General features: G+C 53.9%; 2 protein-coding genes across 3 annotated transcripts; one reads left to right on the top strand and one right to left on the bottom strand.

The window, feature by feature from the left end:
* The first annotated feature begins 256 nt into the window (after positions 1-256).
* On the top strand, positions 257-20,557 carry SMG9 (SMG9 nonsense mediated mRNA decay factor). Of its 2 annotated transcripts, none has more exons than XM_028529659.2 (14): positions 257-541; positions 3,025-3,180; positions 5,656-5,730; positions 5,821-6,085; positions 6,182-6,279; positions 8,467-8,579; positions 11,453-11,564; positions 13,334-13,429; positions 13,840-13,925; positions 16,658-16,764; positions 17,487-17,594; positions 17,750-17,878; positions 18,182-18,326; positions 20,031-20,557. In XM_028529659.2, the coding sequence occupies exons 2-14, from the start codon at positions 3,031-3,033 to the stop codon at positions 20,107-20,109; spliced, it is 1,563 nt and encodes a 520-aa protein (XP_028385460.1). In that variant the 5' UTR covers positions 257-541; positions 3,025-3,030; the 3' UTR covers positions 20,110-20,557. The 2 variants fall into 2 exon arrangements, with proteins under 2 accessions (XP_028385460.1, XP_035868911.1); XM_036013018.1 differs by having other exon boundaries at positions 3,009-3,180.
* Positions 20,558-21,948: 1,391 nt separating this feature from the next.
* LOC114511052 (interferon-inducible GTPase 5-like) lies at positions 21,949-24,234 on the bottom strand. The gene is made up of 2 exons (XM_028529669.2): positions 23,631-24,234; positions 21,949-22,562 (listed from the first exon to the last, which is right to left on the bottom strand). The coding sequence occupies exons 1-2, from the start codon at positions 24,232-24,234 to the stop codon at positions 21,949-21,951; spliced, it is 1,218 nt and encodes a 405-aa protein (XP_028385470.1).
* Positions 24,235-26,097: the final 1,863 nt, after the last annotated feature.

Below are 26,097 nucleotides of genomic sequence, written 5' to 3'. Positions count from 1 at the left end.
CATTCCCAGGTTCTCAGCACATACTCCGTCCCGGACACCGAAATTCCTACCTGCCGCCCCACCCTACCGCATCCCGTCAAAACCTCTGAGGAGGGGGGGACTCAGAGCTGAAATCTCCGGAGCCACGCTTTCTTGTTCGCTCACCCACTCCAGCCCCCACCAACGCGCACGCGCAATGGGGCGCAGCCGCAGAGCACCCGCCGCCGGTTCTCCGGGGTCCGCATGCGTGTTGAGGCAAACCACCTCCTAACGACGCATGCTCAGTTGGGCGCTTACGCTCGCGGGATCTGAGCTCAGTTTGGCCTCCTCCTCTTCCACCTTTTGGCCGGCTTTCTGTGCTTCTGTGGGTGCCGCTTCCGGGATCCCGAGACCGGTTCTGAAGTGACTGGTGCTCGCTTTCTCTCCGTCTCCCCCACGTTCCTGGCCCCCCTAGACGCCGTTTACTAGCGGGTGGCTGCTGGGGGAACCTCCCTACTCCCACCCCACCCCCGTTCCGAAGAGCGCGCGCCGCGTCGGTAGAACCAATCAGCAGCCGCCTTAGGTAAGGGGGCCGCGTGCCCGCGCGTGGCATCCGCACCGGCCGGGTGCGCGTCAAGGCCCGCCCCCTTCTCGACCGTTAGACAGTGGCTCGGACGCTCGCGGGGTTGCGGAATTGAGTGCAGAGCCAGGGGCAGCACGTTGAATGCCGGCTTGGCAGGAGTGGGGTGGGGAGGAGGTATTAACTTGCAAACAGGAACTTCGGTTCTGGGAGATCCTAATAGAGGGCCTGTAAACTGGTTATAAAGTCTGCGAAGGTTCTTCCAAGAACATGTCAAGAGAGACTGAAATTGTGGGAGTGCCCTCTCAGAGGGCCTGCACACAGACCTGATACCTTCAGACACTGGTTGTAGGGGGCTCCTCATAGGTGGCCGGTGAAGAGATGCGTGCAGGCGGGAAGGCCCCTGAATGGCAAAGACTCATTGGTTCTAGGGGAGGCCTCACCTAGGAGCCTGGGAATATGTTTAAGTGCCAGAGAGTCCTTAGAAAAGTGTATCATCCCCCGAGTGCTTCATCAGGGTGGGCATAAACGAGGAGTTAGGAACTGGGAGTCTCCCCCAATAATGCACAGATTGACACTTAGCGTCTGGAAGGTCCCCAGAAGGGGTGTGTGAAGAGAGAGGTGCATGAGTACTGAGGAGGCCCCTCCAAAGAAGTGTGTAATTAGACTCAATTTCTCGGAGGTCACTGTAAGAATCCCGTCAATAGACACTTAGGCTGGCTTTATACGTTTGGGGAGAATCCCCAGAGGAGCTTGGAAACAACACTGAGGGTAAACAGATTGCATGTAGGTGGACTCTTATTGGGGGGAACTCCCCATAGGGACTGTTAAGTAGACTCAAATACTGTGGAGGTTTCCAGAATAACAACAAGCACACTTGTTTGCGTGGGAAGGGGGCCCTCCTAGATAGGTAAACAGACAGTTTATAGTGCTGGGACAGAGTCGTCACTGACACAGGAAAACAGACATTTAGGCACTGCAGAGGTCTCCAGAATAACGTGTAAACAGACACTTAATTGCAAGGGAGGAAATAGGGAGTCCCAAGTTCTGAGGACAATCTCTCTCTGAGATTGTAAACAGTCATTTAAGTGCCAAATGAATCATTTCCAAAAACACTTGTAAACAGGCCTTTTCCTCCTGTTTGTGGCCGGGGAAGGGGTCACACGGCTGTGAGAGAGGAGCTGGACAAGCCCCTACCTGGTCAGCAAACTTAACTCCTGCATCTTGTAAGCAGATACTTCAGTTCTAGAAAGTTTCCCACAGGGATCTGTTTAATGTCCCTTTTTACTGGGATAGGGTTGGAGGGGACTCATCTAATGATTTAACGGGCACTTGCTAGCTAAGCAAGAGTCAGCAAACTTTCTGTAAGGGGCTATACTGTCTCTGTCTCAGCTACTCATCTCTGCTATTGAATCACGAAGGCAGCCACAGACAAGCTGTAAATTGGTGGCTGCGTTCCAATAAAACTTTATTTACAAAAACAGAAGGCAGACCAGATTTGGTCCATAGGCTGCTGTGTGCCACGGTGACCCTAAGCAGTGGCAGACGGCCTTATAGCTTGTAAACAGGGAAGTACTCAGAGACTTCCCTAGAACATGTGTGAACACCTGGGGAAAGTCCCTAGGTACCTACTTGTAAACAGATGCTTAAATGGTAGGGAGTGGTTCATGTAGGTATGGTATATTTATGATGTGAACACTGGTGAGACCTTGGAGTGTAATGGATGATGAACCACGAGCAATGGAAGGTGAACAGGCCCTTGAATGCTGGAGCCCTGTTCCCACACATGCAGGTCATGGTTAACCAAAAGAGTAGCTGTCTCACTGAGGCTCACATTACTGATTTGTAAGGTAATGCCTTGCAGCATTTTGGGAAGGAGAATGTCCCATTTTCATGTGACCCTGCCCCTGTGAATTATATTTATGTTGGGACAAAATGATTAATATTTGGGAATAGTTTTGGTTACAAGTAGGAGAAGTGTATCTCTCACTGAATCTTGAGGTAGGCAATCAAGGTTAATGGGAACCTCAAACCTTGTATCTTGTTCTGCCATGCTTTTCTTCTGCTAACTTGCCTCACAGCCCAAATTGGCTGCCTGAGCTCCAGCCTACACACCCACATTCCTTCCAGCCAAGAGGAGGAGTGAACAAAGGGCGTGGGCCAACGTCTGTGAAGGAAAGTTATGGAAAACTGCCAGGACACACTTTCGGGAATCATCATTGACTAGAAAGAACTTAGTCATATGGACATACCTAACTGCAAACTAGGCTGAACAGTGTATTTTGGATAGTCATGTACCCAGCTCAGACCAGAGGGATTGATTGATAGATTTTGGAAGAAGTGCAGAATGAATATTGGGAGCCAGTTGGCAGTCACTGCCACAGCTACAGAGCTCTCTTGAATGGAAGTGTCTTATTGTCTGGGGTTAACCAAGTGGTGGGGGGAAGACTTTCTTTACCCTAAAATCCAGCTCTTTGTCTCTGTAGGCAACCATGTCTGAGTCTGGTCACAGTCAGCCTGGGCTCTATGGTATAGAGAGGCGGCGACGGTGGAAGGACCCTGGCCCTGGAGGCCCTCAGAATCTCTCTGGGCCTGGCGGTCGGGAGAGGGATTATATTGCACCATGGGAAAGAGAAAGACGGGTGAGTTTCTAGTCCCGAGGACAACATTTCTGTATCCACTCATTCCACCAGTGTTTTTTGAGCACCTGCCATGTGCCAGGCACTAATCTAGATGCTGCAGATGTATCTGTGAACAAAACCAACTGCCTTCTTGGAGTAAGACGGTTAGAGAGTAATAAGGGGAGCTATGTGAGATGAGGCGGTCAGAGAAGGCTTCTCTGAAGAGGTGACTTTTGAGCAGAGACCTGAATGAGGTGAGGGAACAAGCAATGACAAAAATCTGAATGAAGAGAATTCTAGACAGAACAGCAAATGAAAAGACCCTGAGGCTTCTATCTGGTATGTGCAAGCCTGAGGCCAGTGTGGCTATAGGGGATGAAGATGGAGAAAGTGACAAAAGGATGAGGTCAGAGGTCACTGGGGCCACATCACATAGGACCTGGTAGGCTATGGAAAGAACTTTGGATTTCACTGAATGAAATTGGCACTGGAGAGTTTGAGCTGAGAGGTGCCATAAGCTCACCCATTTTAAAGAGTTGTGTAACAATTAGAACAAATGTTTCTATTTATTGAGCTGTGTGCAGTGTACTTTGGGTCTTCCTGAACCTTTATAGCCCATGATAGATGGAATTTTCACTGAGGAGGTAGATGAGGCTGAGGGAAAGGGACTTAGCCAAAGTCATAGTCAGTAAGCTTTGGGGCCAAGACTTGAACCCAGATCCAGCTGAACCTTCAGCACAGCACCATCTGCCTGCTGCAGCCTGTGTCCTGGACTGGGAATCAGAGCCTTGGAGTGGGCCCAGCTCCTGCCTTGCTCTCCTCCTGTGTGCAGGTGACTTACTGCCAGAATCTGCCCCCTGGTTCTTTCTCCAGGGTCCTGCCCACCTCTGAGAGCTGTTTGGTGGGGTGGAAGACCGTAACCATTGGGAGCAGTATCTGAGTCATAAGACTGCAAAAATGAAGAGTAATTTATTCATCGGGAACTGGGGGGTTGCTTGTTCTCCCCTTGGGTCTAACACAGTCTCTTTTCCTCCCACATACATCTTCCTGCAAAATGTTACCATCTCCGTACACCTTCAGCTTCAGTGCCTGAACAACTCCCAATTCTTGACTTTGTCTCGGACTTGGCTACTGAGCCTTGGCAGCCTCCTAACTGGCCAGTGGACTCCTTACATCCTTCATGTCCCCTGCTGACCTCAGCATCTTCTGCCATTTCTCCTCCCAGTATCAATGACAACCCATTAAGCCTCTTCTTGGACATCTCCCTCCCATCCCCACCCTACGCCAGTCAGACACCAGTGCTACAGTTGTGCCTCCTGAATTATCTCCCATCCATCATCTTTTCCCCGCCCTCACAGCCTCAGGCCCAGGTGTCTTCCACTCCTCCTTGGCCTCCTGAAAGCCCACAGCCGTTCCTCCAACAGTTTGCCTGCAACTGTTCTTTCCAAAACACTTTCATATTACCCTTTTATTTTTTTCTTCACCAGAGGGCAGTGAAGTGAGCAGGATTAAAATAAGAATCTTCAGTATATGGGAGAAGAAACAGACCCAGTGAGGGGCCAGGACCCTCCCAATGTTAATCAAGAAACCAAAGAAAGGACAGGACTCAAACTCACACCTCCCCATTCTCAAGCAGACTGGGGGTGAGTGAGAAGAGGCAGATGTGGGATTCAGTCCATGGGCTTGGCCAGCACAAGAGCAGGGTTGAGGCAGAGAAGGTCAGAACAGCAGGTGCTGCCCTGGCTGGTGTGGCTCAGTGGATTGAGTGCCAGCCTGCAAACCAAAGGATCTCTGGTTTGATTCCCAGTCAGGGCATGTAACTGGGTTATAGGCCAGGCCCCCAGTAGGGGGCACTGGAGAGACAACCACACATTGATGTTTCTGTCTTCTTTCTCCTTTACCCTCTCTAAAAAATAAAATAAATAAATGAAATCTTAAAAAAAAAAAGCAGGTGCTACCAGCAGCTCTCAGACAGTGAGCACCTGCCATGTCTCAGGTGCTACACGGACAGTTATGAGTTCTATTTTCTTTCAGGCTCATAATAGTCCTGTGATGAAGGAATTCCCATCCCCACTCGACAGCTGAGGAAACAGGCGTTAGGTTAGTTGCTTATCCAAATTCACACAGCCAGCAAGCGGCAGGGCCAGGTCTGAACCAAAATCTGTCTAGCTCCAGGGTCCTTGCTCCTTCTTCCTGGGCTTGTCTAGTGGAAGCAGCTGGAGGGAGCTGTTGACAGCATGGTTCTGGAGCCAGGCTCTCTGGGTTCAAATTCTGGCTCCATTGCTTATTGTCTGTGTGACCTGGGGTTGGCTAGTTAACCTCTCTGTGCCTCAATTGCTTCATTTGTAAAGTGGAGGTAATAGTTGTATCTGTCTCATAGGGTTGTTGGTAGGATTGAGGGAGTTCATATGTGAGGGCCCTTAGTGCCTGGCACATACAGGCTTTCAGAGGAGTTTCCAGGAGAGCCCGTGGAATAACTGCCCTCCCTCACCACAGGATGGCAGCGAAGAGACAGGCGCATCTGTCATGCAGAAAACCCCCATCATCCTCTCAAAACCTCCAGCAGAGCGGGTGAGCAGGGAAAATGTTGGGAAGGGGAGGCTGGGAACAATTATAGGGCAAGGATCTCTCCCACTGACTGGAATCTTCTCACTCCCACAGTCAAAGCAGCCACCACCTCCAGCGGCCCCTGCCGCCCCACCTGCCCCAGCCCCTCTCGAGAAGCCCATTGTCCTTATGAAACCACGGGAGGAGGGGAAAGGGCCTACAGCCCCAACAAATGCCTCAACGCCCGAGGGCACCACCCCACCACCCCCTGCAGCCCCTGTGCCACCCAAGGGGGAGAAGGAGGGCCAGAGGCCCACACAGCCTGTGTACCAGATCCAGAACCGGGGCATGGGCACTGCCGCGCCAGCTGTCATGGACCGTGAGTTGGTGCCGAACGGGGTCTGGTTGGCAGCCAGAATCCCCTCACACAGACCGGCCCTCACCAAATCCTCTGTCTCCTGCTTTGTGTTTCCAGCTGTGGTGGGCCAGGCCAAACTGCTGCCCCCAGAGCGCATGAAGCATAGCATCAAGCTGGTGGATGACCAGATGAACTGGTGCGACAGTGCCATTGAGGTACTGGGGGGAGGGTGTCCCCTGCTTGAGCTTCCCTGGGGTCCCACACCCTCGCCTCCTCCAGCCACATGGTGGGCAGCACCAGCCCGGACAGCTTTCAGACAGTTGCCACAGTGGGAGGGAACGGATCCGAAAGTTCTCAATGGCCAGGCCTGAATTTCAGTAGCTCCACTAGCTCAGCTGCACTGGTTGGTAAAGTATTGACCCACCTTGATAGTGGTTGGCTGAGAGGTGCCCGGGGGTGTCCTGCACCATCCCACAGCAGGGTGGCCTCCTGGACCCTGCTTCAGTCCCCCTCTGAACTGGTGGAAGCCCGTGTGGTACCAGTGTTAACTGGTTTGAGTATCATTCCCCTTAGGTTCCCCTTCCTCCCAACAACCTCTGCTCTCGTTCAGACTGCCATTCCTGGACTGACATGCCTGCCTCCAGCCTGCTGGTCTTCGTTTCCCCCCTTCTGCCGCCCTTCCCACTGCCAGACCTATCAGATCAGGCTCCTGCTCAGCTCACCTCGGTGTGTCCCCTCCTTCCCCAACAGCTTAGAGATTAGGCCAGTGTGCCAGTCCCAGCTCTCACCTGACCCTGCTGCTTCTGTGTGTCCTGTCTCACACTGGTGTCACCTGGGGAGGTTTCGTTGTTTGTTTCTAAAGACAGCCAGTGCCCAAGCCCTGCCCTTCAGCATGGTCACGCAGAACTCTCTGCAGTGGTGCAGAGGTTCCGTGTTTGTGTTATCTAGTGTGATGGCTGTACCTTCCTATGTGGCTGTTGGGCACTTACCCACATATCGCAAAATGTGGATTGGATTTTTTATTTTGTTTAATTTTAATTTAAATAGCCACATGTGGCCAGTGTCTGCCCTATTGAACAGGGCTAGCCCCAGCTTTGCTGCTTTCCTGTGTCTAGAGTTGGGCCCACGATTCGCTGCTTTTTTTTCCCCTCTCCTTTTTTTTAAGCTCTCCAGATGATTCTAAGGAGCGCCAGTCACAGTTGAGGACATACAGTTCTCATGTAACATCCTTGATAGGTTCCTGGAAACTGCGACTTGAAGCAAAACAATGTATAAGGAAACTAATTTCACTCTAGGCTAATTGATATAAACAAGAGTTAAGTTCCTATAGCTTATTTCTGGTCACAGAAGCATCACCAAACTTTTAAATAAAGACCCCAAACACTTCTAATATTAAACACTGAAATAAAATGTTTTCATTAATTAATATTAAACACTGAAGTAAAATGTTTTCTTTCTTAAGAAAGAAAGTCAAAGATTAATAAAAACAAGTCAGATGATTATTTTTCCAACCCGCTTATTCCAGCTCAGGGTCACATCACAGGTGAGCCTGTTCCTGCGGCTCAGGGTGCAAAGTGCAAACCCACCCCAGACAGGAGCCCTGCCATCGAAGGGCCGCTCACACCCACACCACTGTCACTCAGACTGGGACACGCCAGTAGGCACGCCAGTTCACCTAATGTGCGCATCCTTGGGATGTAGGAGGAATCCAGAGTCCCGGGAGAAAACCCACACAGACAGTGACCCCGGCTGGGAATTGATTTTTTCTTTCCTTACTACTCTCCTAACAAAAGGATGCTTTTCAAGGACCTACTGTATTCCTTTTCCTTGAGTCATGTCTCTTGTGCCCCCTGGTGGTGAAAGTCAGCAGAGTCAGTGGCCCAGAGGTGGAGGCCTCAGGAATTTCTAGGACCTAATAAGCCCACGGAGAGAGCCAGGATGGGCTGATCTCCTGCTCCTGCACCCTGCTCGCTTTCTCATGCCTCCCCCAAGTTTTTGCAACCTGACTGAGCAGAGAGCCTCCCAGGAGTTACCAAGTCTTGTTTTCTTCGACTTGTCCTTGCGTTCCTCTGCCTCCCCCTTCTCTTCCCAAAGGCCAAGCTTCCTTTTTCCCCACTGTGTTCCAGCCACACTGATTCTTATTAGCCTCTTGACTATGTCAGGCTCTTTTCTACTTTGGAACCCTCACAGCTGCTGTTTTGGTGTGCCCCAAATAGTCCAGTACCACCCCCCACCCCCCACCACACACACAGACACACACATACACACACACCGGCAAGAATTTTTTCTTCATATCTGACAAGGCAGGCGGGCAAGCCACCGAGGTCTGGGGCCCCCTCATCTCATTCCCACTCAAGCAACTCACAGGTTCCTGAGGGCCGCATTCCTGCATTCTCCCACAGTATTTGTTGGATCAGACCGATGTGTTGGTGGTTGGTGTCCTGGGCCTTCAGGGGACAGGCAAGTCCATGATCATGTCATTGTTGTCAGCCAACACTCCTGAGGAGGATCAGAGGTGAGGGGGCATCAGGTAGGGGTGTGGGGGGCCAGGAGGAAGGTGGGCACCCACCTGAGACTAAGGAGGGTGGGCCTGGGTGTTGTGAGTGGTATTGCTAAAGGTCTTTGAGGAGTTGCTTCCCCTCCCCTGGCCTCAATATCTTCATCACATGAGGACGAACAGGGGCTGGACTAAATTTTTGTGTAGCTCCAAGGTAACCAGTCCTGTTCCTCCCTTCCTGCCTTGCCCCGGGAAATGGTGCAGAGCCCAGCCAGGACCTAGGGTGAAGTTCTCGTTTGTCTTTGGATTGAGGCCCACTTTAGTCTCAGCCCTGCCACTCACCAGCTGCTTTACCTTGGGCAGGTCACGTCACCTTCCAGCATGTCACTTCCTCATCTGTAAAGTGGGTTTTGGGGGGATGAAGTAAGATCAGGAAGCCAAAAGGTAACGAGAGCCTGGCCCGGAGCAAGCGCTCACCGATGTGGCTGATACCGCTGGGAAATAGAACGGAGAGGTCTGGATGGCAGGCATGGGTTCTAGACCGGCCTCAGTGCTGTGTTATTGAGTAAGGATGGGTGTGATCACGAGGATAGAGGATGAAGTCCCAGGAGGGGACATGGTGGATGAGGGAGCTTAAGAACGAGGGTCCGAAACTAAGGAGAGAAGGAAAGGGGAAAGGCAGGGAGTAGGGGAATACACAGTCTGATTAAGGAAGACTCAGGATGGGGGAGGAGAAGGGGTAGTAGCTACTTGGGGTTATCTCAAAAAATAGTTTTGTTTCTTTTTTTTAATAAAGCAGGTGATATTAGCTTGCACTCCACAGATGGGCATCAGGGGGTCCATGACAACACCCTAACAGTAAAGGCAGAATTTTATACACATCTACGGTCAGGGGTTTCTTCTAGGGAAAGAGTCCATAGCTTCCACCAGGTCTCAGTGCAGCTGACGCAGATGCAGAACAGGTTACGAACCACTGTGGTGAGAGTGCGATCCGCTAGAACCCGAGCTGGGAGGCTCCTCTGCCCCCAGTCGGCCTTGTCCCCTCTCAAGGCTTCAGCAGTGGAGGAGGTAGTAAACTAAATAAATATGATGTTGGGCATGTTAGAAGATGGTGACAAAATGGGAAAGGATTATAGGGAGGCATTGTAAGGGCTGGGTTAGTTTCACGTTGGGTGGTTAGGGAAGGCTTCACTGAGGGGGCATTTGAGGGAAAGCAGGCTTGGAGGAGGGAAAGCATTCCAGTCGGAGGGACGGCAGGTGTGAACTGCTAAGTTGGGAGAGTGCCCAGCATGTGTGCAGACACGTGGATGCCTCGGGGTGGAGCGGAGTGAGCAAGGGGGGGGGATTTGGACATCAGGTCAGGGAGACATGGGAGGCCCCGGAGTGCTGGGCTTGTCTTTCATCATCCATTCTTCTCACCTGACAGCCCTGGCCACACGGCAGTGAGGGAGAGCTCTCCAGAATCCAGATCCTGTCCTCACTCTACTGAGATCTCTTCAGGGGCTTGCTCACAGGCCAAAGCCCCAACTCCTCACCGTGCCCCTCCAGGGCCTCTTCTCGCTCCCAGCCCCCTTCGTCCTCTGTTCTGACCCTTACACAAGCCTCCTGCCCCCTGCCCGGACTAGTCTTTGCTCCCATCGTGCATCCCTCCCACCTCCCCCTTTAAGTTAATTAACTTGTTTAATTGGCCCCCCTTTTCTCTCTCACCCTCAGCAGCATCATTTGTCTGTTAGGGCAATTGTTCCCCGCTCCATGGACAAACTCATTCCCTCTCGGGGCTCTGCACATCTCTCCCCAACGCCTGTAGTTACTGATCTCTGTTGATTTGTAAGCTAGACCAGAAGCTACGTGGAAGCAGAGACTTTGTCTTTCTTGTTCACTGCTACATCCTGGCACATAGTAGGTCCTCAGTATGGTGTTTTAGGAGGATACCTGCTCTAGGCCAGAAAACATACTAAGCATCTCAGGGAGGTGGCAGTTATCCTTTGAGAGGTACCGTATTTTGCAATGTATAATGCACAGTTCTTTTGCCCAAATTTTTGACAGAAAAATAAGGATGTGCATTATACATGGCTATAATGATTACATACCACGGGTGTGATGATACCGAGTGTAGCGTGCACAAAGATACTGAGTGGGTGTGCACTATACACAGGAGTGCATTGTGCTTGACAAAATATGGTAGATACTATTATCTTGATTTTACACGTTGAAAGAGACAAAATTGCTTTGTCTACGTCACAGAGTGCCCAGGTTGAGCCTCAGCGGTTTAGGGCCAAGCCTAGCTCTGTCAGCTTTGCTGTCATATCCCGAGCACCCAGCACAGATAGACATGAGAGAGGCTCGCCTGACGGGGGCAGGCTGGAAACCGAGACATCAAACAGCCTCCCCCTGTGGAGATTTGCCGGCCTATTTCCGGGGCCTGGCAGAGAGCAGGCACACTTGGTAGTTACTGGCTGACAATTGTAAGTCACTGTTTTCAGACGCTCTTCTAAGAGCTGTGCATGTATTAGCATCCCAGTAACCCTACAAGGTTTGACACTGTTGTGGTCCCCACTTCACAGGTGAGGAAACCAGGAAAAAGATCAAGGAAGCTGCTGCAGCCACACAGGCAGGAAGAGGCAGGGCTGGGGTGTGAATCCCAGCAGTCAGGCCCAGTCTCTGCTCTTCAGCACCTAAGTTTACTGACTTCATTAAGTGAATTACCCAGTCTACTGTGGGTGGGGGTGGAGTCCCGTGGTGTAAAATGCAGCCCCGATAGCCTGCTCCCCTCCTCCCTAGCAGCAGGGGCCATGGGGGGAAGGCTTTGTGGGCAGGCAGGGAGCCCTGTGGCACTGGAAGTGTCAGTGGCTGAGAACAAGGCTGTAACTCTCCCCGCTGCTCCTCCACAGGGCCTACGTTTTCCGGGCCCAGAGCGCCGAAATGAAGGAACGAGGGGGCAACCAGACCAGTGGCATCGACTTCTTTATTACCCAGGAGCGGATTGTTTTCCTGGACACGCAGGTGCCAACCTCCACCTGCCACCACCCCCCGAAACGTGTGGTATTCAGCTCCATCCCAAAAGCTTTTTAAGCCCGCACCCTGCTTGGTCTGCATGTGGCTCCAGCCAGGCCAGGGGCATGCTGGGTGCCTTCGGGCAAGTTCTGTGGTTTTTGGCCCTTAGTGTCTTCCTGTCAGATTTTTGCCCTGTCTTTTCCTTTTCATGTGCACACAGTAGCCTAAAGAATCTTCTAGCATAGCAGTTAAGAGTGTGGGCCCTGGAATCAATCTGTGTCCAGGTCCTGCCTTGAAATCTTACCCACTGGGTGACTTGGAGTGAATGTGCCCCTCCCCCAAACCTCAGTTTCTTGTTCTGTAAATGGGGACGGTAAGTATACTCGGCCTCATAGGGTTGTGGCAAGCATTGGGTGGAGCCATGAAGCACAGTGCTGGGCACAGGACCTGCCACAGGCTGAGCATTTGGGCAAATCGCTGCCTTTGGTAGCGACTCGTCATGCATGCGACAGGCAGCTTTCCTTAGCTCCCTCTTTGCTCTTACGCAGAGTTCCTGCTCCTTAGCCTGGCATTCAGGGCTTATGTGACTTCCTCCTCCACACTCTTCTAACCTCCCCTCCGGTGTAGCCCTGAACCCTGCCACACACAGCAGAAGCCCCAATAGGGTCTCTGTCCCCTGTGGGCTTTCCATATCCTGTTCCCTTTCCCTGAAACGGGGGGTCTTCATGAAATTTCAGTGAGTTGACACAAGTCCAGTGCACCAGATGCACCCACCACATGCAGTGGGTACTCCGTACCCTTAGCTGTCACTGCCATCACCATCAGTGCTGGCTCTGCCCAGGCCATTTCACTTGGCTAATGCCTTCTCCCTGAAGATTCTGCTGGGGTGTGGCCTCCTCTTGGAAGCTTCCTCTGACCATCTGCTCATGCCCATGTGCACCTCCCACTGCAGCTTGGGGTCTATCAGTCTGATTCGTGTGTGGTATCCCCCCGCCCCACCCCCTGGAGCTCTTCTGTAGGGGGCCCTGTGTCACAGGTGGTGCTCAGTTTGGGAATTGGTGACAAATGTGGCCTGACACCTGTGGGCCACAGGGTGGCTCTGTGCATGGACCACGGGGACCTAGGAGGGAACTGGACTGTGTGCCGGCTGGGGCAGAGGCTGTGGTGGGCAGAACGGAAGTTCGACAAACAACACAAAATAAACACTCGGTGTTTGGGGTTTAGAAAGTGAGCAGTTGGAAAAGCCTCTTTCTTAATTCCGCTCACTGCAGTAAGAAGGCCACAGAGCAGCAAGCTGATTTAGCTCTTACAGGTTTTTAATGGAATGTTTCTCTAAGAAAAGTCTGATGAGCTCACCACTGATTCTTTTACGCCCACTGGTACACTTCTTAAATCCTCACCAATCTCACACTAATCGTTTTTTGACCTAAGTAATAATGTTAGCAAAGTTATGAAGGCATTTGAGACAACTAACAGCGAAGGGTCTTGCAGGGACACGACTCATTCAGGTAAATGTTAGGTCTGTTAGCACTAGCTCCGGCCTGTTTGGGCACGAGGCACCTGAGAGCTGGGGGAAGTGTGCCCGCTTTAAACTTGGCCCTCGCTTCTTGCTGACCAGCAGTGTGCTAATTAGAAGCTGCCTGCTTGTGTTTCTGACCGTATTTTGTCCCAAGAGAAGCGATGTATTTGCCTTCAATGTGTGGGACGTGGGTAGTCATGACCCCTAGGATCCTGAGCCCCACCCTTTTCTCTGACCCCTTTTCTCTTCCTCGCCCTAGCCCATCCTGAGCCCCTCCATCTTGGACCACCTCATCAACAATGACCGCAAGCTGCCTCCAGAATATAACCTCCCCCACACCTACGTTGAGATGCAGGTGAGGGGGCTGAGCCAGGCCTGGGGGTGAGGCGTTACCCTGCCTTGCTGGATCTGTGGTGGGGGGCTAGGTGTGGGTTGACCTTGTTTCTGCTTCATCAGAGCCCCGGCTGTCTGTCGGAAGAGGCCAGCACTGACAGCCAAACCTGGCTCTGCCCCTCAGAAAAGTCGTTAACACGCCCTCCCTCTCAGGCTCAGTCTCTGCTTCTGAAAACGGGGGTGATGGTTCCTACTGTGCTCGATGGAGGGATGGCCTTTGAGGGAAGTGCCAGCACAGTCTGGGCACACAGTAGGTACTTAAAGGCTCTGAGGCTCTTACCCCGACATCCCCTCAGTCTGGGATCAGGGACGCCTCTCTGGGCAGAGGGGACCTTCAATTCTGTGGCCCTTCCCTCTTACCCCTCACCCCAGTCACTCCAGATTGCTGCCTTCCTCTTCACGGTCTGCCACGTGGTGATTGTCGTCCAGGACTGGTTCACGGACCTCAGTCTGTACAGGTGAGGGGCTGCAGGGAAAGGGGAGGCAGCCATGAGACGCAGGGTCCAGAGACCCAGCTGCTTGCCCAGGGCTCACTGGTTCCACACCGCAGCCCGAGGGATCCTTTTAAAATGCGAGTGGAGCCCTGGCTGGTGTTACTCAGTGGATTGAGCGCCAGCCTGCAAACCACAGGGTTGCCGGTTCAGTTCCTAGTCAGGCACATGCCTGGGCTGTGGGCCAGGTCCCCAGTAGAGGGTGTGTGAGAGGCAACAACACTTTTGCGTTTTTCTCCCTTGCTTTTGCCCTCCCTTCCCCTCTTTCTAAAAGTAAATAAATAAAATCTTTAAAAAATAAAAATTAAATAAAATGCAAGTGCAGTGGGTCAGCACCACCTAACCCTCCCTCAGCACGCACATGCACATTTACAACCCTTCGCTGACTACACATCACTCAGCAAAATTCCAGTTGTCCCTGAGCCTGGCTTACAGGCCCCCGCGCACCGCGCCCCCCCCCCCCCCCCCGGCCCCGTGTTCCCAGTCACCTCACGGGCCCTCTCTCCTGCTGCTTGCCCTCCCTGCCTCCATGAAAGCCGTGGTGACCTCATGCTTGTTCCTCGTGCAGCTTAGGCCTTCCTCACCCCTCACCCCTCACCCTCACCCCTCAATCAGAACCACCCTCCCCACAGATCTCAGAACCCCTCCCTTGGGCCTTCCCTGACCTTCTCACTTAGGCCCCCCTGTTCCCCTTCCTCCTGCCCTGTTGTCTTCCCTTCATTTCACTTGTCGCTCCGACAGGCTAGTGCAGATCTCTCTGTGGTTTGTCTCTGGGGTTGCCAAGGGTTAGGCGGGGGAGGGATGACTAGGCAGACAGAGTCCCAGCGCCTTGCTCAGTGCCTGGCCCAGGGAGATAATTGATACAAGTATGTTGAATGGATAACAGAAGGAGCTGGCTTGTTCGGTCCTTAGAGTCTTGTTGTCCCCCACCCCCCCACCCCCGCCCCTGCAGATGTGTGTGCTATCTCATTGGCACCCTGCAGGCAGAAGAAGGGAGGGAGTCTGGGTCTGGCAGGAGTCCTGCCTGAAGCAGCTGGAAGTGCCCCAGACAGAACTGGCTCAGGACCTATGGCCACAAGGGTCCTCCTTGGCCTCGGGCCCCAGCAGGTAGCAGAGGGGAGGCCAGCAGCCTGGGCACAGGGCCCAGGTGCCAGGACGGAAGGGGAGCTCTTGGGAGAGAAGAGCTGAGCTGAGGGAAGCGGATGTCTCCAGGATTGGGCGGCCCTGGGTTTGACTCCCGGCTCCTCTTTTCCCACAGTTCCGAAAAGGCAAAACTGTTTTGGGTAGATTGAGTGAGTTAGAAGAATTTAAAGCATTCAGTGTAGTGCCTGGTGCATAGTGAGCAACCGATAAGTGGGAGCTTCCCATCTGTGTGAGTAACCCTGGGCGTGGCGTGGAGCTGTGGGCCTGGCCAGGTGTGAGGACATACTTGCTGGGGAGCCGGTCACTGTGGCCAGATCTAAGCATCCTAGTTCTGAAACCTCCCTTCCTGTCACCATTGTTCGTGGGAATCCGTCCTCATGATAAATAACGTTGAGCATTTACGTATGTCATTCGCTATTCTGGGCACCGGGGAGGCGGGTCTGAAGAAGACAGATACAACAGGCTGCGTTCTCACGGGACTGTGCGCTCAGGTGCGGGCCGGCGGGAGAGCCTTGTTTTTAAGCAGAGTCTACCAGTGGGCGTCCTGGAGTAGGTGAGCCCCTTAGAAGTATGGAGATCATGTTTGTGTGTGTGTCTGTAGGAGGAAGATAACCATCATTTTGTCACATCCCATCATTCCTTACCTCTAGAAAGAGCCTAACAGTACTTACTTTTACGTGTTTGGAAAAACATTATCTAAAAGTAGCATAAACTGAAAACTTATGTCCACGAGAAATCCTGCACAGATGTTTCCAGCAGCTTTATTCATAATTGTCAGAATTTAGAGGTGAGCAAAATGGCCTTCAGTGCCGTCTGGTGAGTGGCTAAAGAAACGGGTACTTCCGGACATGGTTATATTATTAGGGCTAAAAAGAAATGAGCTCTCAGTCTGTGAAAGATGTGAAGGAATTTTAAATGCATACCACTAAGTGAACGAAGGCCATGTGGAAAGGCTACACTGTATGATTCCAACTACATGACATTCTGGAAAAGGCGACACTATGGAGACCATATGAAGGTCCGTGGTTCCGGGCTTGGGGGGACGGGAGGGACGACTAGGTGGAGCCCCTGGGAGTTTCAGGGCAGCGGCATTTCTCTGCGTGATAATATAGCAGTGTGTGCAGGTCATGTTTGTCAAAGCCCAGAGAGTAAACCGCACTGAGGGAACCATGGACTTGACCCGTGGACTTTGAGCTCTAATGACGTGTCAGGGTAGTTTTGTGAAATGTCGATAGCCAAGGAGGCTGAGAGTGGGGCAGAGGTTCATGGGAAAGGCCTGTACTTGCCACTCAGTTTTGCTATGGACTTACACTGCTCTAAATAATGGTGTTTAAAATATCGTCAACTCATAAAAAAATGCATCCATTTGATGTAAATCCGTGGATTTGTGTCTGGACTCCCTAAAATTTGTGAGAAATCTGGTGTGTATATGTGACATTTTTCAGGGTGTGGCCATAGCTTTCATCAGATTTGCATAGGGAGTTCCTTCTCGCAGGCTGTGGGATGTGGGGTACCAGGGCCAGAGCATTGGCTAGCCTGTCCCCTCAAACCCCCAGGTTCCTGCAGACAGCAGAGATGGTGAAGCCCTCCACCCCATCCCCCAGCCACGAGTCCAGCAGCTCGTCGGGCTCCGATGAGGGCACCGAGTACTACCCCCATCTGGGTGAGAGCTTCGCTGGGGGCCAGAGGGGTGGCTACGGGAAAGAAGGGCAAAACCAGGGACACAGGGAGAGTGGGGAGGTGGGAGGAGGGAGGTCAAAAAAATTAGCATCACCATCCTGTAAGGGACCCACTGCTGTAGTTCCACCCTGGCCACTGAGGGGAAGCCCTCGAGCCTGGGTCTGGCTCCTTGAACGGATTGGGAGCCTCTTGGGGACAGGGCCCAAGCCTGCCCGGTTCTGAGTCCCTGGCATCTCCAAGCCTGGGGCTCAGGGAGTGAATCTGGGCATGACCCACATGGCCCCACTTGCCGGTGCTCCCGCCATGGCCCTGTGCGGCCCTCCCCTGTGCCTGCTCTGTTCTCTCTCTGCTCTGTCGATGTCCTGCTGTTGGGCCGAGATCTAGTTCATTTAGGGCACCCCAGGCAGGGTCCGCCTACCTCTCTGGCCTTGCCAAGCCCCTGGTGCCACTTTCTGAAATACCCCTAATCATGTGGCCGTCTTCCTCTCCTGTCTTTCCATCTTTGCGGGCAGACACCACACCTGACTCATCTCTGGGTTTCCAGCATCGCCCAGGGCCTGGTGCTAAAGTGAAGTTACATGTCACATAAATATTTACAAGTGATCCAAACTCGGGGTGAGGGCAGATCTTCACAGTGAGGAGGGGGAGTGCTTGTGGCCGAGCCTCACAGGGCCCCATATCCCCACCCCCGCCCCCCGTTCCCAGTCTTCCTACAGAACAAAGCTCGCCGGGAGGACTTCTGTCCTCGCAAGTTGCGGCAGATGCACCTAATAATCGACCAGCTCATGGCGCACTCGCACCTGCGTTATAAGGGTGAGGGTCCCTGCACTGCCCCCAGGCTGGCCAGCCTCTCGGCCTAGATCCCCAGACTAGTCTCTTGATCCCAGTGAGACCACCTTACACGTCCCCCCGCCCTCTGCCTGCCCTGGCAGCGTGGTCCCTGCAGGCTCCCCGTTTCCCTCCTCCAGGTACTCTGTCCATGTTGCAGTGCAACGTCTTCCCTGGGCTGCCCCCCGACTTCCTGGACTCGGAGGTCAACTTGTTCCTCGTGCCCTTCATGGACAGCGAAGTGGAGAGTGAAAATCCACCCAGGGCAGGTGCGGTTCCCCCTCAAGGGCATTGGCCACGGGCAGCCAGGGGCTTCCTTGGTCTGGAGGCAGACACGGGTCCACCTTGGTTAGGGGGAGACTCGGGCTGTCCTGGTCTGAGGTTGACAGGTTCTCTGGGGTGAGGGGAGGCCGGCCTGTCCCTAAGGTGCTTGGATCCTTTCTCTGGGGCAGGTTTCAGAGTCCTGGAAGTACAGTAAAAGCTGGGCGGGGCTGAGCTCAGGTGCTCCTGGAAGGCCAGGGTGCCGGTTGACGGGGAGGAATGCCCTTTATTCTCCCACCTTAACTTCCCAGGACCCGGCTCCAGCCCACTCTTCTCCCTGCTTCCCGGGTACCGTGGCCACCCCAGTTTCCAGTCCTTGGTGAACAAGCTCCGGAGCCAAGTGATGTCCATGGCCCGGCCACAGCTGTCACACACAATCCTCACCGAGAAGAACTGGTAAGAGCTCCTGGCAGAGAAGGGGTCAGTGAGAGGTACGCACCCCCCCCCCCCCCCGATGATGCCCACGGAGGGTGTGCTCAGAGGCTCGCCATGTTCAGTTCCCTCCCCTGGCATGGTGATGGCTGCTGCCCTTTCGTAGGCGCCTCCTCCATGTTGGGCAGCCTGTACTTTGCGTGTGTGTATGGGGGGGTGTTTGTTTGCTTTTGGAGGGGGGTGCGTTGGTTAAAGTTAAAATTAGGGTTAGGGTTTAAGGCTAGGTTTAGCAGTTAGATTCGAGTTAGGTCTAGAGGTGGCATTAGGGTTGTGGAGGATTTAGGGTTTGGGTTTAGGGTTATGTGTAGGGTTAGGGTATGGAGTTAGGTTTGGGGCTACAGTTAGGATTTAAAGTTTAGGGTTTAGGATAGGGTCAGGGTTAGAGGGTTAACGTTAGGTTTAGCGTTAAATGGTTGAGTTTAGTATTAGAGGGTTAAGGTAAGAGTTGGGATTATAATTATAAGGTTGTGTTAGGGTTAGGTTTGTTTTATTTTTTTACTTAATTAAATGTAATGGGGTAACGTTGGGTAATATCATTAGCTAAGGTGTAAGTGTATGATTCTATGACAGGTCATCTGTACCCATCTGTACCTTGCTTTGTGTGCTCACCACCCAAAGTCCAGTCTCCCTCTGTCACTAGATACTTGACCCCTTTACCCCCTCCCCCCACCCCTCCCCTCTAGTCACTACCGGACTGTTGTTTGTGTCTGTGAGTTTGTGCATCTGTTGCTTTCTGTCTCGTACACCACATTGTTGCGTGTGATTTTGAATTCTCCTAATTAGCCAGGGGGCTGCAGATTTTGTCGCCGATTTTACTCTCGGGGAAACTCAGGCTCAGAGAGAAGTGTGACATAGTGGGGTCACACGCCTGTGGTTAGGTGTCGTTTGCTTGTGAAGAGTAGGACAGGAAAGCCCAGTCAAGCTTGAAGATCTATTCTGAGGCCCTGAGTGTGCAAGCATAGCCTCGCAGGAGAAGAAGCCAGAAAGCCGTCAGGAGCCACAAGACTGTGCCTTCCAGCTTTCCTGGATGCACAGTCTTGTCCCCTTCCCCTTGTTTTCTGTCTCTGCTGATGGGCTCCCACCCTGCTCTCCCAGAGCCCTGCACCCCCTCTCCAGCCCCAGCTTTGCGTGGCTTCCTATGTCCAGAGCCCACAGCAGGTCTGCCTCCTCTACTTTCTAAGAGAAACAGCTTTGAAAAGGAAATAGGCTGGCTTGGTGCGGCCTCTGGCTGGTCCCTTCGGTCTGCTAGCCGTGGGCTGTGGGAGGGTGCAGGGAGTAACTCCACAGCAAGGCAGTGAGGGCAGGGCTGGGGGCGCCGGAGCTCTGCTCCTCCCATTGGTCTAAACCAGGACCCAGTGGGATGGGGAAATGGGGAGGAGGGTTATGTAGCTGATCCTTACAGGACTTTGGAGGGAAATAAAGACAGAACTGCTTCCCACAAAGCCCAGTACTGAGTGGACACAGAGGTGGGATCTGAGGTCTCAGTCCAGGTCCCGGACCTTCAGTTTTGCTCAGCACTGTGGGCAGTTAGCGAATCAGGGCCACTGCCCATCAGCACTGGCCCCTTCCTGTGGCCCAGCTGAGGAGGCTCACACACAGGTCATACGTGGGCCCGGGCTGGGATGGGCTCTAGCCGGGCAGCTCTTGACTGTCGACCTCCTCTTACAGGTTCCACTATGCTGCCCGGATCTGGGACGGGGTGAAAAAGTCCTCTGCCCTGGCCGAGTACAGCCGCCTTCTGGCCTGAGATGCAGGGGAGGAAGGTCACGCAGGGAACCTCTCTGGGTCCCCAGTGGATGGCGATGGAGCATGTACATCCTCTCCACCAGCGGGCTGGAGAGTGGCAGCAGCCCTGGTGGGTGAAGGACCATGACTTCCTCACCTGGAGACATGAGGTGTTCAGGGCCAGGCCCCCACCCTCAGTGGAACGTTGTTCAGGGGTGACTTTGAGACCCCACCCCCAACCTGGGACGGGGCAGCCCATCCTTGGTCCCCACAGGGATTGGTGTTGGGAGGGGTCTGACTGGTCACTACGAGGCACAGGCACCATCTGCCTTGACCTCCCCCTTCAGGGGCAGGAGCAACGGGCCCCTCTTCCCCGACTCACAGCCCTTTCCTGTGAGGTGAAGACCAGTCTGGGAGCTCTTTCCGGGGGCAGATCTGGTGGCTCAAATAAAAGCAGTCATGCAAGCCTGTTCTCATGCTCTTCCTCCTCCTCTCCTCTCCCCAACCTGCTGTCCTGGCAGCGGGGCAAGTTGGGGTCCCCATCTGAGCAGGCACATTATCCTCTGCCACCCACGGGAGCCTGAGTGAACTTCCCATGGGGACTCATTCAGTGTGGGTCCTAGAGTTGTTGGGGCAGATGAAGCCCCCAGGAAGGAGAGCTCTGTGTTCTGGGGTCACGTGAAGCCCCTCTCTGTTGCGGACAGGAAAACGTGGCACCCTCTGTCAGCGAAGTAGGGTGGCTGCCCTTGTGTCGTCTGCCCTCGCGTGAAGACAGTGTCTGCCTTTGGTGAAATGCCTGAATACAGTGCCTCGTTGGACACATGGTCAACCACAGGAAATGTCTCTAGTGAACACAGCTGGGCAAATCTAGTGCTTCTCCTGGGTTGAAGCCGGTCCTACCTTTGTTCGAATGTCAGACCCGACCCTTGCTCATGATGCTGCCCTTACCTAGAAAAATGGTCCCTACCTTTCATTCAAGTCCAGTCCTACCCCCAGGTAAATATATCATACAGTTCAATTAGTAATATCTCTCATCTGTTCAGTTAAATATGTTATCTAAGTTCAGTGGTTCCCAGAATAAGGCTCCGAATTGGCCTGGCCACCCCAAATTAGTCCTGTCAAATCATGGCGCTCCACCCTCCCCTGAGCAGTCGGTTCTAGGCTGCCTGCTGGGTCTCCCCTGTCTCCCACCACCCTGTGCCACCTCCTCATCTCCCTGGCTCCCCCTCGCCCTTGGGCGGGCAGCGGCGGACCCATAGAGTCCTGGTGTCCACGTCATGGGAATCCGGAGTCTGTCAGGGAAGAAGCACAACTGAGGGGGTGGGGACAGTGAAGGAATCACGAAGGCCTGGCCAGAAGCTGGGAGTCTGCAGATCTCAAGAGCAGGCTGAAGTTTGGGAGGTGTGAGGCCCAGAGCAGGCTTTGGCCCAGCGTTCGCTGGCAGGACCTTATACAGGCACCTGCCTTCGTGGTCCCTGCGCCCTTCAGAGCTGTGGCATTCCCTGCCCTCTCACAGAAATGCTTCTGCGGCCTTTCCCTGCCGCCCCAGCCTGCACACACTCCTCACAGCCTTCTCCAGGTAAAGAGCTGGGCTTGTGTTAAAAGTGTCTTCCTCCTCCCCTCGCTGTTTCCCCGGTGGCCGGCTGGCTGCTGTGGTGGGTTGCCAGAGGGGGAAAAGTAAGGACGAAGGCCCGGGAGCACATAAGACCCAGGCACAAAAGCATGACAGCATGGGCTGAGTCCTCGAGAGTAGGGCTTTAATTTTCTCATGCCCCACACCACCAGCCTGGGGACAGATGGGCCGTGTCCTCCCAGCCCTGCGCTTCCATCTCCCACTGGCTGCGGCCAGGGGCTGTGATCACTAGTCGGAGCTGTCGAAGGTCTGCATCAGCACACTCTGGGCATCCTTAACCGCCGTGTCCAGGGACAAGCGCAGCATCTGGTAAACAGTAGCGAAGGAGATGCCGCAGGTGGCCAGGGTGCCCAGGGCAGGCACACTGAGAAGCTCCTGGGTGAAGGCACTGGCATCCCTGGAGGCCTGGCCCAACAGGTCCACCACCAGCTCCTTGGTGACCTTGGTCTTCAGGCCCTGCACCGTGTCCAGGATTTTGTGCAGGGGCTGGCTTGTCTGCTCAGCCAGCCTCCTTAGGGAGTCCTTGTCCAGGCCAAAGCTGCGGCGGTAGCCTTCCAGGGAGTGGATGAGCCGGTAGAGGTCACACGCCACATCCTTTACTCCAGGCACAGGGCTCGGGTTGATGCCACAGGCCACTGCGGCCACCAGCCAGATGAGCTGCCGAAGCGAGGCTGCCTTCTTCTCCAGGATGGGCTTCGAGATGTTGGGCAGGGCCACCAGGAGCGCATGCCGCTTGTGGCTCTTTACGTTCTTCACCATCGACTCCTCCAGCAGGTGGAAGTCGTACTTGTCCAACTCAAACATGGAGAGCAGGAAGACCTTGGGGTCCTCCAGGCCCTCCACTGCAGGAGACAGGAGCACCGCTCATTGGCTTCCACACCAGGGCGGCCGCCTTGTTCTGGCAGCTGCCTGGGCTCAAGCACTTGCCACGAGTCCGCGCAGCCTGTGGCTTAAGAGTGGGCCCTGGAGCCAGGCTGCCTGAGCACAGGTAGAGGAGCCTTGCTACCTACCACCTGTGTGGCCTTGGGCAAGTTACCGAACCCCTCTGGTCTGTAAAATAAGGCAATTGCTGTACCTACTTCCTACATGTGGTGTGGATGTGGTGGTGGTGAACTGGTTTTGTGAAAATGGTGCCTGGCCCTTGCGGAGCCCTCAGTAAATGTCAGGTGCCGCCAGCCACAGGTGCCAGTGCCTGCATGGGCACGTGGCATCTGTACTGCTCAAACTTGGTGACCCATACACAGGCCGATACACCCCTTTTTTTCCTTAATGCAGGTGATCGGCCTCTGTCGCCTGTGACTGAGAAGTGCCAGCTCTCAGAAAATGTAGTGTAAGGCCTGCCACTGGCTTTTCTGTCTGTGCCACAAGTGCCCAACCTGGGCTTTGACTGCAGAGGCGTCCATTTCGGAGCGGGCTGCCCCGAAGAAGCTCACAGCTGCCCAGTTGCCTCTCTTCCCCCATAGGGGCTCCTTGGTTGGAGAGCGCTTGACTGATTTCCGTATCTGACCATTGGGGCTACTTGTTTTCTCTTCCTTCCTGCGTTTCAAAGGGCTGCTCATATGTTTTAAATTTGCCAATAAACAGTGAGCCCCAGAACCCTAGGCCCCCACCCTCAATCAACCCCAATTAAAGCAGCACCACAGGCCCACTATCCGTCTCTACCTGCCACCTGGCTCTGCAGCCCCAGCTGTGCTGTGTAATTTCCAGGTCCTGTAAGTAATAGACCTGCATCCCTTTACTGTTTCCTGAGGGTGTTGCTGGAGGGCATCACAACACTGAGGGGCCCATTTGGTCTTAAAGTGTGACCTTTGGTGCCCCGTTTTCCCATTCTGGATCCCAGTGGGAAGGGGAAGGGGCAGGCAATCCCTCTAGAATCCACCCACCCCCACATCCTCGGAGCCGCACCTCACCTTCCAGCCGCCGCAAACAGTCGTCCCGGATCTGGCTGAGCACCTGCTCCTTGGAGAAGGTGCTGGGGCGGCGACTGCGCGAGGCGGCCACGTCGACGTCCACCTTGGAGCGGACGAAATAGAAGCCCTTGCTCTGCTGTAGAACCCTGCGGGCCAGCTGGGCGTGCTTGGCAGTGAAGCTCTCGGAGGTGATGATTATGAAGAAGTCATAACGGTCCACCAGCACCCGCTGGAGGTATTTTTCAGCCTGGAAGGTGGGCTCACCTATGCCCGGCAGGTCCCAGAGGATGACGTTGGGGTACTTGGGGTGTGGGTACGGCGTGGGCTCCACGGTCATTTCCACCACGCCTGTGCGGGCCGAGCTGGGGTCCTCATCTCCCAGCCCCCGGAAGGCATTGACAAAGGTCGACTTGCCTGAGCCTGTCCCCCCGGTGATGCCGATGTCCAGCCTGACATTCTCCAGCGAGTGAAGTGTGGCCTGCAGCTTGGCGGCCATGGCTGGCAGGCTCCCCGCCTCGAAGGCCTCCCTAAGAACCCTGGTGTCCTTCACCAGCTCCAATATCTGGGACTGGCTGAGGCCTAACTGGAAGGTGTTGCTTGCCATGGACTGCCTGACCCCTGGTCTCCTTCTTCAGGACTCGATGACCTTTGGCAGGACAGGTAAGGGCATATTTTCACTCTGAGTTGCTCTCTCTTCTCTCCAGCCCTCAGCAAGCCCAAGGCATTTGTGGCATCACCGGTAATAGTGCTGGTGTAACATTATGCCAGGCCCAGTGCTAAATATTTTAGTTAACCTTTATTCATCACTGCCAGCCTCTCCTCCTGGAGTTTCTCATAAAATCCTCAAGAGCCAGAAAAGGAGATCCCCTTACTATCCACGCTGGGCAGTGAGGGGAGAGGTCCCTTGCCCAAGGCCTCCAGCTAGTGTGTGGGGGTTGGGGATGGGACTGAGGTCCTCTTATCCTAGAATTCTAATTCTTTATTTAAAAAATTTTATTTATTGAATTTTACAGAGAGAGGGGAAAGGTGAGAGAGAGGGACTGATTTGTTGTTCCACTGACTTATGCATTCATTAGTTGCTTCTTGTGTGTGCCCCGACCGGGGATCGAACCTGCAACCATGGTATATTGGGATGGCACTCTAACCAATGGAGCTACCCAGCCAGGGCTAGAATTCCAATTCTTAGATAACTTTTGGGAACATGATCCCACACCAGGCAGGCACTGCAATCAACAATACAGGTCAGTGATGAAGAACTGGAACCCTCATCATTGTTAATAGTAGTTAGTTTACATAGTGTTCACCCTGGGCCAGCCGCTGGTCTAACCAGGTGCAGCGTTTCATTAAGTCCCCATTTGACAGAGTAGGACACAGGCTCAGGGGGGTAAAAGTCCCTTGCCAAGTGACTGACAGCCTCTACCAGAACCAGGACAAGCACTGGCTCCCTCTGGTGCTTTTTGGTTGGTTTGTTTTGTTTTGTTTTCTCCTGTTTCCCTCTGGTCATTTTGCCATACAAACCCCCCTGATCCTCACACAACTCAGCACCCACTATGTGCCAGGACCTCTTTGGGTGCTATAGTTCCAACACCAGAAAAAGAGACCCAAGGGACCCAGTGCATTTGTGGAAACATTGCCCACCTCACTGCCTGGCTTCTGAGTACCCGTCCTCTCTGCACCTGCAGTGCACACCTGGGCAAGCCCCATCCTGCTCCGGGCCTCGGAGTCCTTGCCCAGGGCAGGCGGGAGCTGCCAGCGCTCGCATGTGGAATTGCATGACCGCATCTAGTCCCCGCCATGCCAGGGACTTGCCGGTGACACTGAGCAAGTCATTTGCCCTGTGTAGCCTTTATCTCCTCCACCCATGAGGGGTGGGGTGTCGGCTTCCTCACCTGTGGGATGGAGAGATGACTCCTCAGAGGCCCCCCAGCTCTGCTGTTTCAGGAAGACCTGGAGCTTACGGCTGATGAGGTTCAGGCAGGGGCCAGCTTGGGAGGGCCTTGGACCATCAGGCTGGGCTTGATCTTTATCTGTGGGTAGCCATGGACAGGGCTTGAGCAGGGGAGGGGGTGAGCTGCAGTGGACATTGGAGTCCTTCTGTGGCCTTATGGGAAATGAGACTACAGGCTGGGAGAGGAGGAACGGAGGGGCTAGGGCAGCAACTGTGGGGAGAGGCAGGGCCCAAGCTGGACCTAGGGCTAAGGGAGTTGAGATGGGGGAATGGAGAGATGGAGGCAGAAGGGCAGGACATGGTGACTGTTAGAGACAAAAGTAACCCATTCTAACCCATTCTGTCTCTCCTGACCTCAGGCCCAGGGTGGTGATGGCCCTCACTCCTCGAGCCCACCTTTCCATCCCTGCACCTCGGGGCCAGTGAGTCCTGTGTTCAGGGCAATGTCTGAGGGCTCACAGGTACAGAGATGTGGGCTACCCCTTCGAGAATCCACCCCTTCAAGAATGGATTTGGAAA

Source organism: Phyllostomus discolor, chromosome 12, assembly GCF_004126475.2.
Source record: "Phyllostomus discolor isolate MPI-MPIP mPhyDis1 chromosome 12, mPhyDis1.pri.v3, whole genome shotgun sequence".
Taxonomy (NCBI): domain Eukaryota; kingdom Metazoa; phylum Chordata; class Mammalia; order Chiroptera; family Phyllostomidae; genus Phyllostomus; species Phyllostomus discolor.
The sequence above is the reverse complement of the archived record's forward strand: the minus strand, read 5'-3'. Positions and strand labels throughout refer to the sequence as shown.

Excerpts from the sequence above, each read along its gene's own strand:
- SMG9 (XM_028529659.2), top strand. The coding sequence starts at position 3,031 with ATGTCTGAGTCTGGTCACAGTCAGCCTGGGCTCTATGGTATAGAGAGG. Across the intron at positions 5,731-5,820 it reads CAAAACCTCCAGCAGAGCGG|TCAAAGCAGCCACCACCTCC; the intron begins GTGAGCAGGGAA and ends TCACTCCCACAG. Across the intron at positions 17,879-18,181 it reads TGAAAATCCACCCAGGGCAG|GACCCGGCTCCAGCCCACTC; the intron begins GTGCGGTTCCCC and ends TTAACTTCCCAG.
- LOC114511052 (XM_028529669.2), bottom strand. The coding sequence starts at position 24,234 with ATGGCAAGCAACACCTTCCAGTTAGGCCTCAGCCAGTCCCAGATATTG. Across the intron at positions 22,563-23,630 it reads CTGTTTGCGGCGGCTGGAAG|TGGAGGGCCTGGAGGACCCC; the intron begins GTGAGGTGCGGC and ends TGTCTCCTGCAG.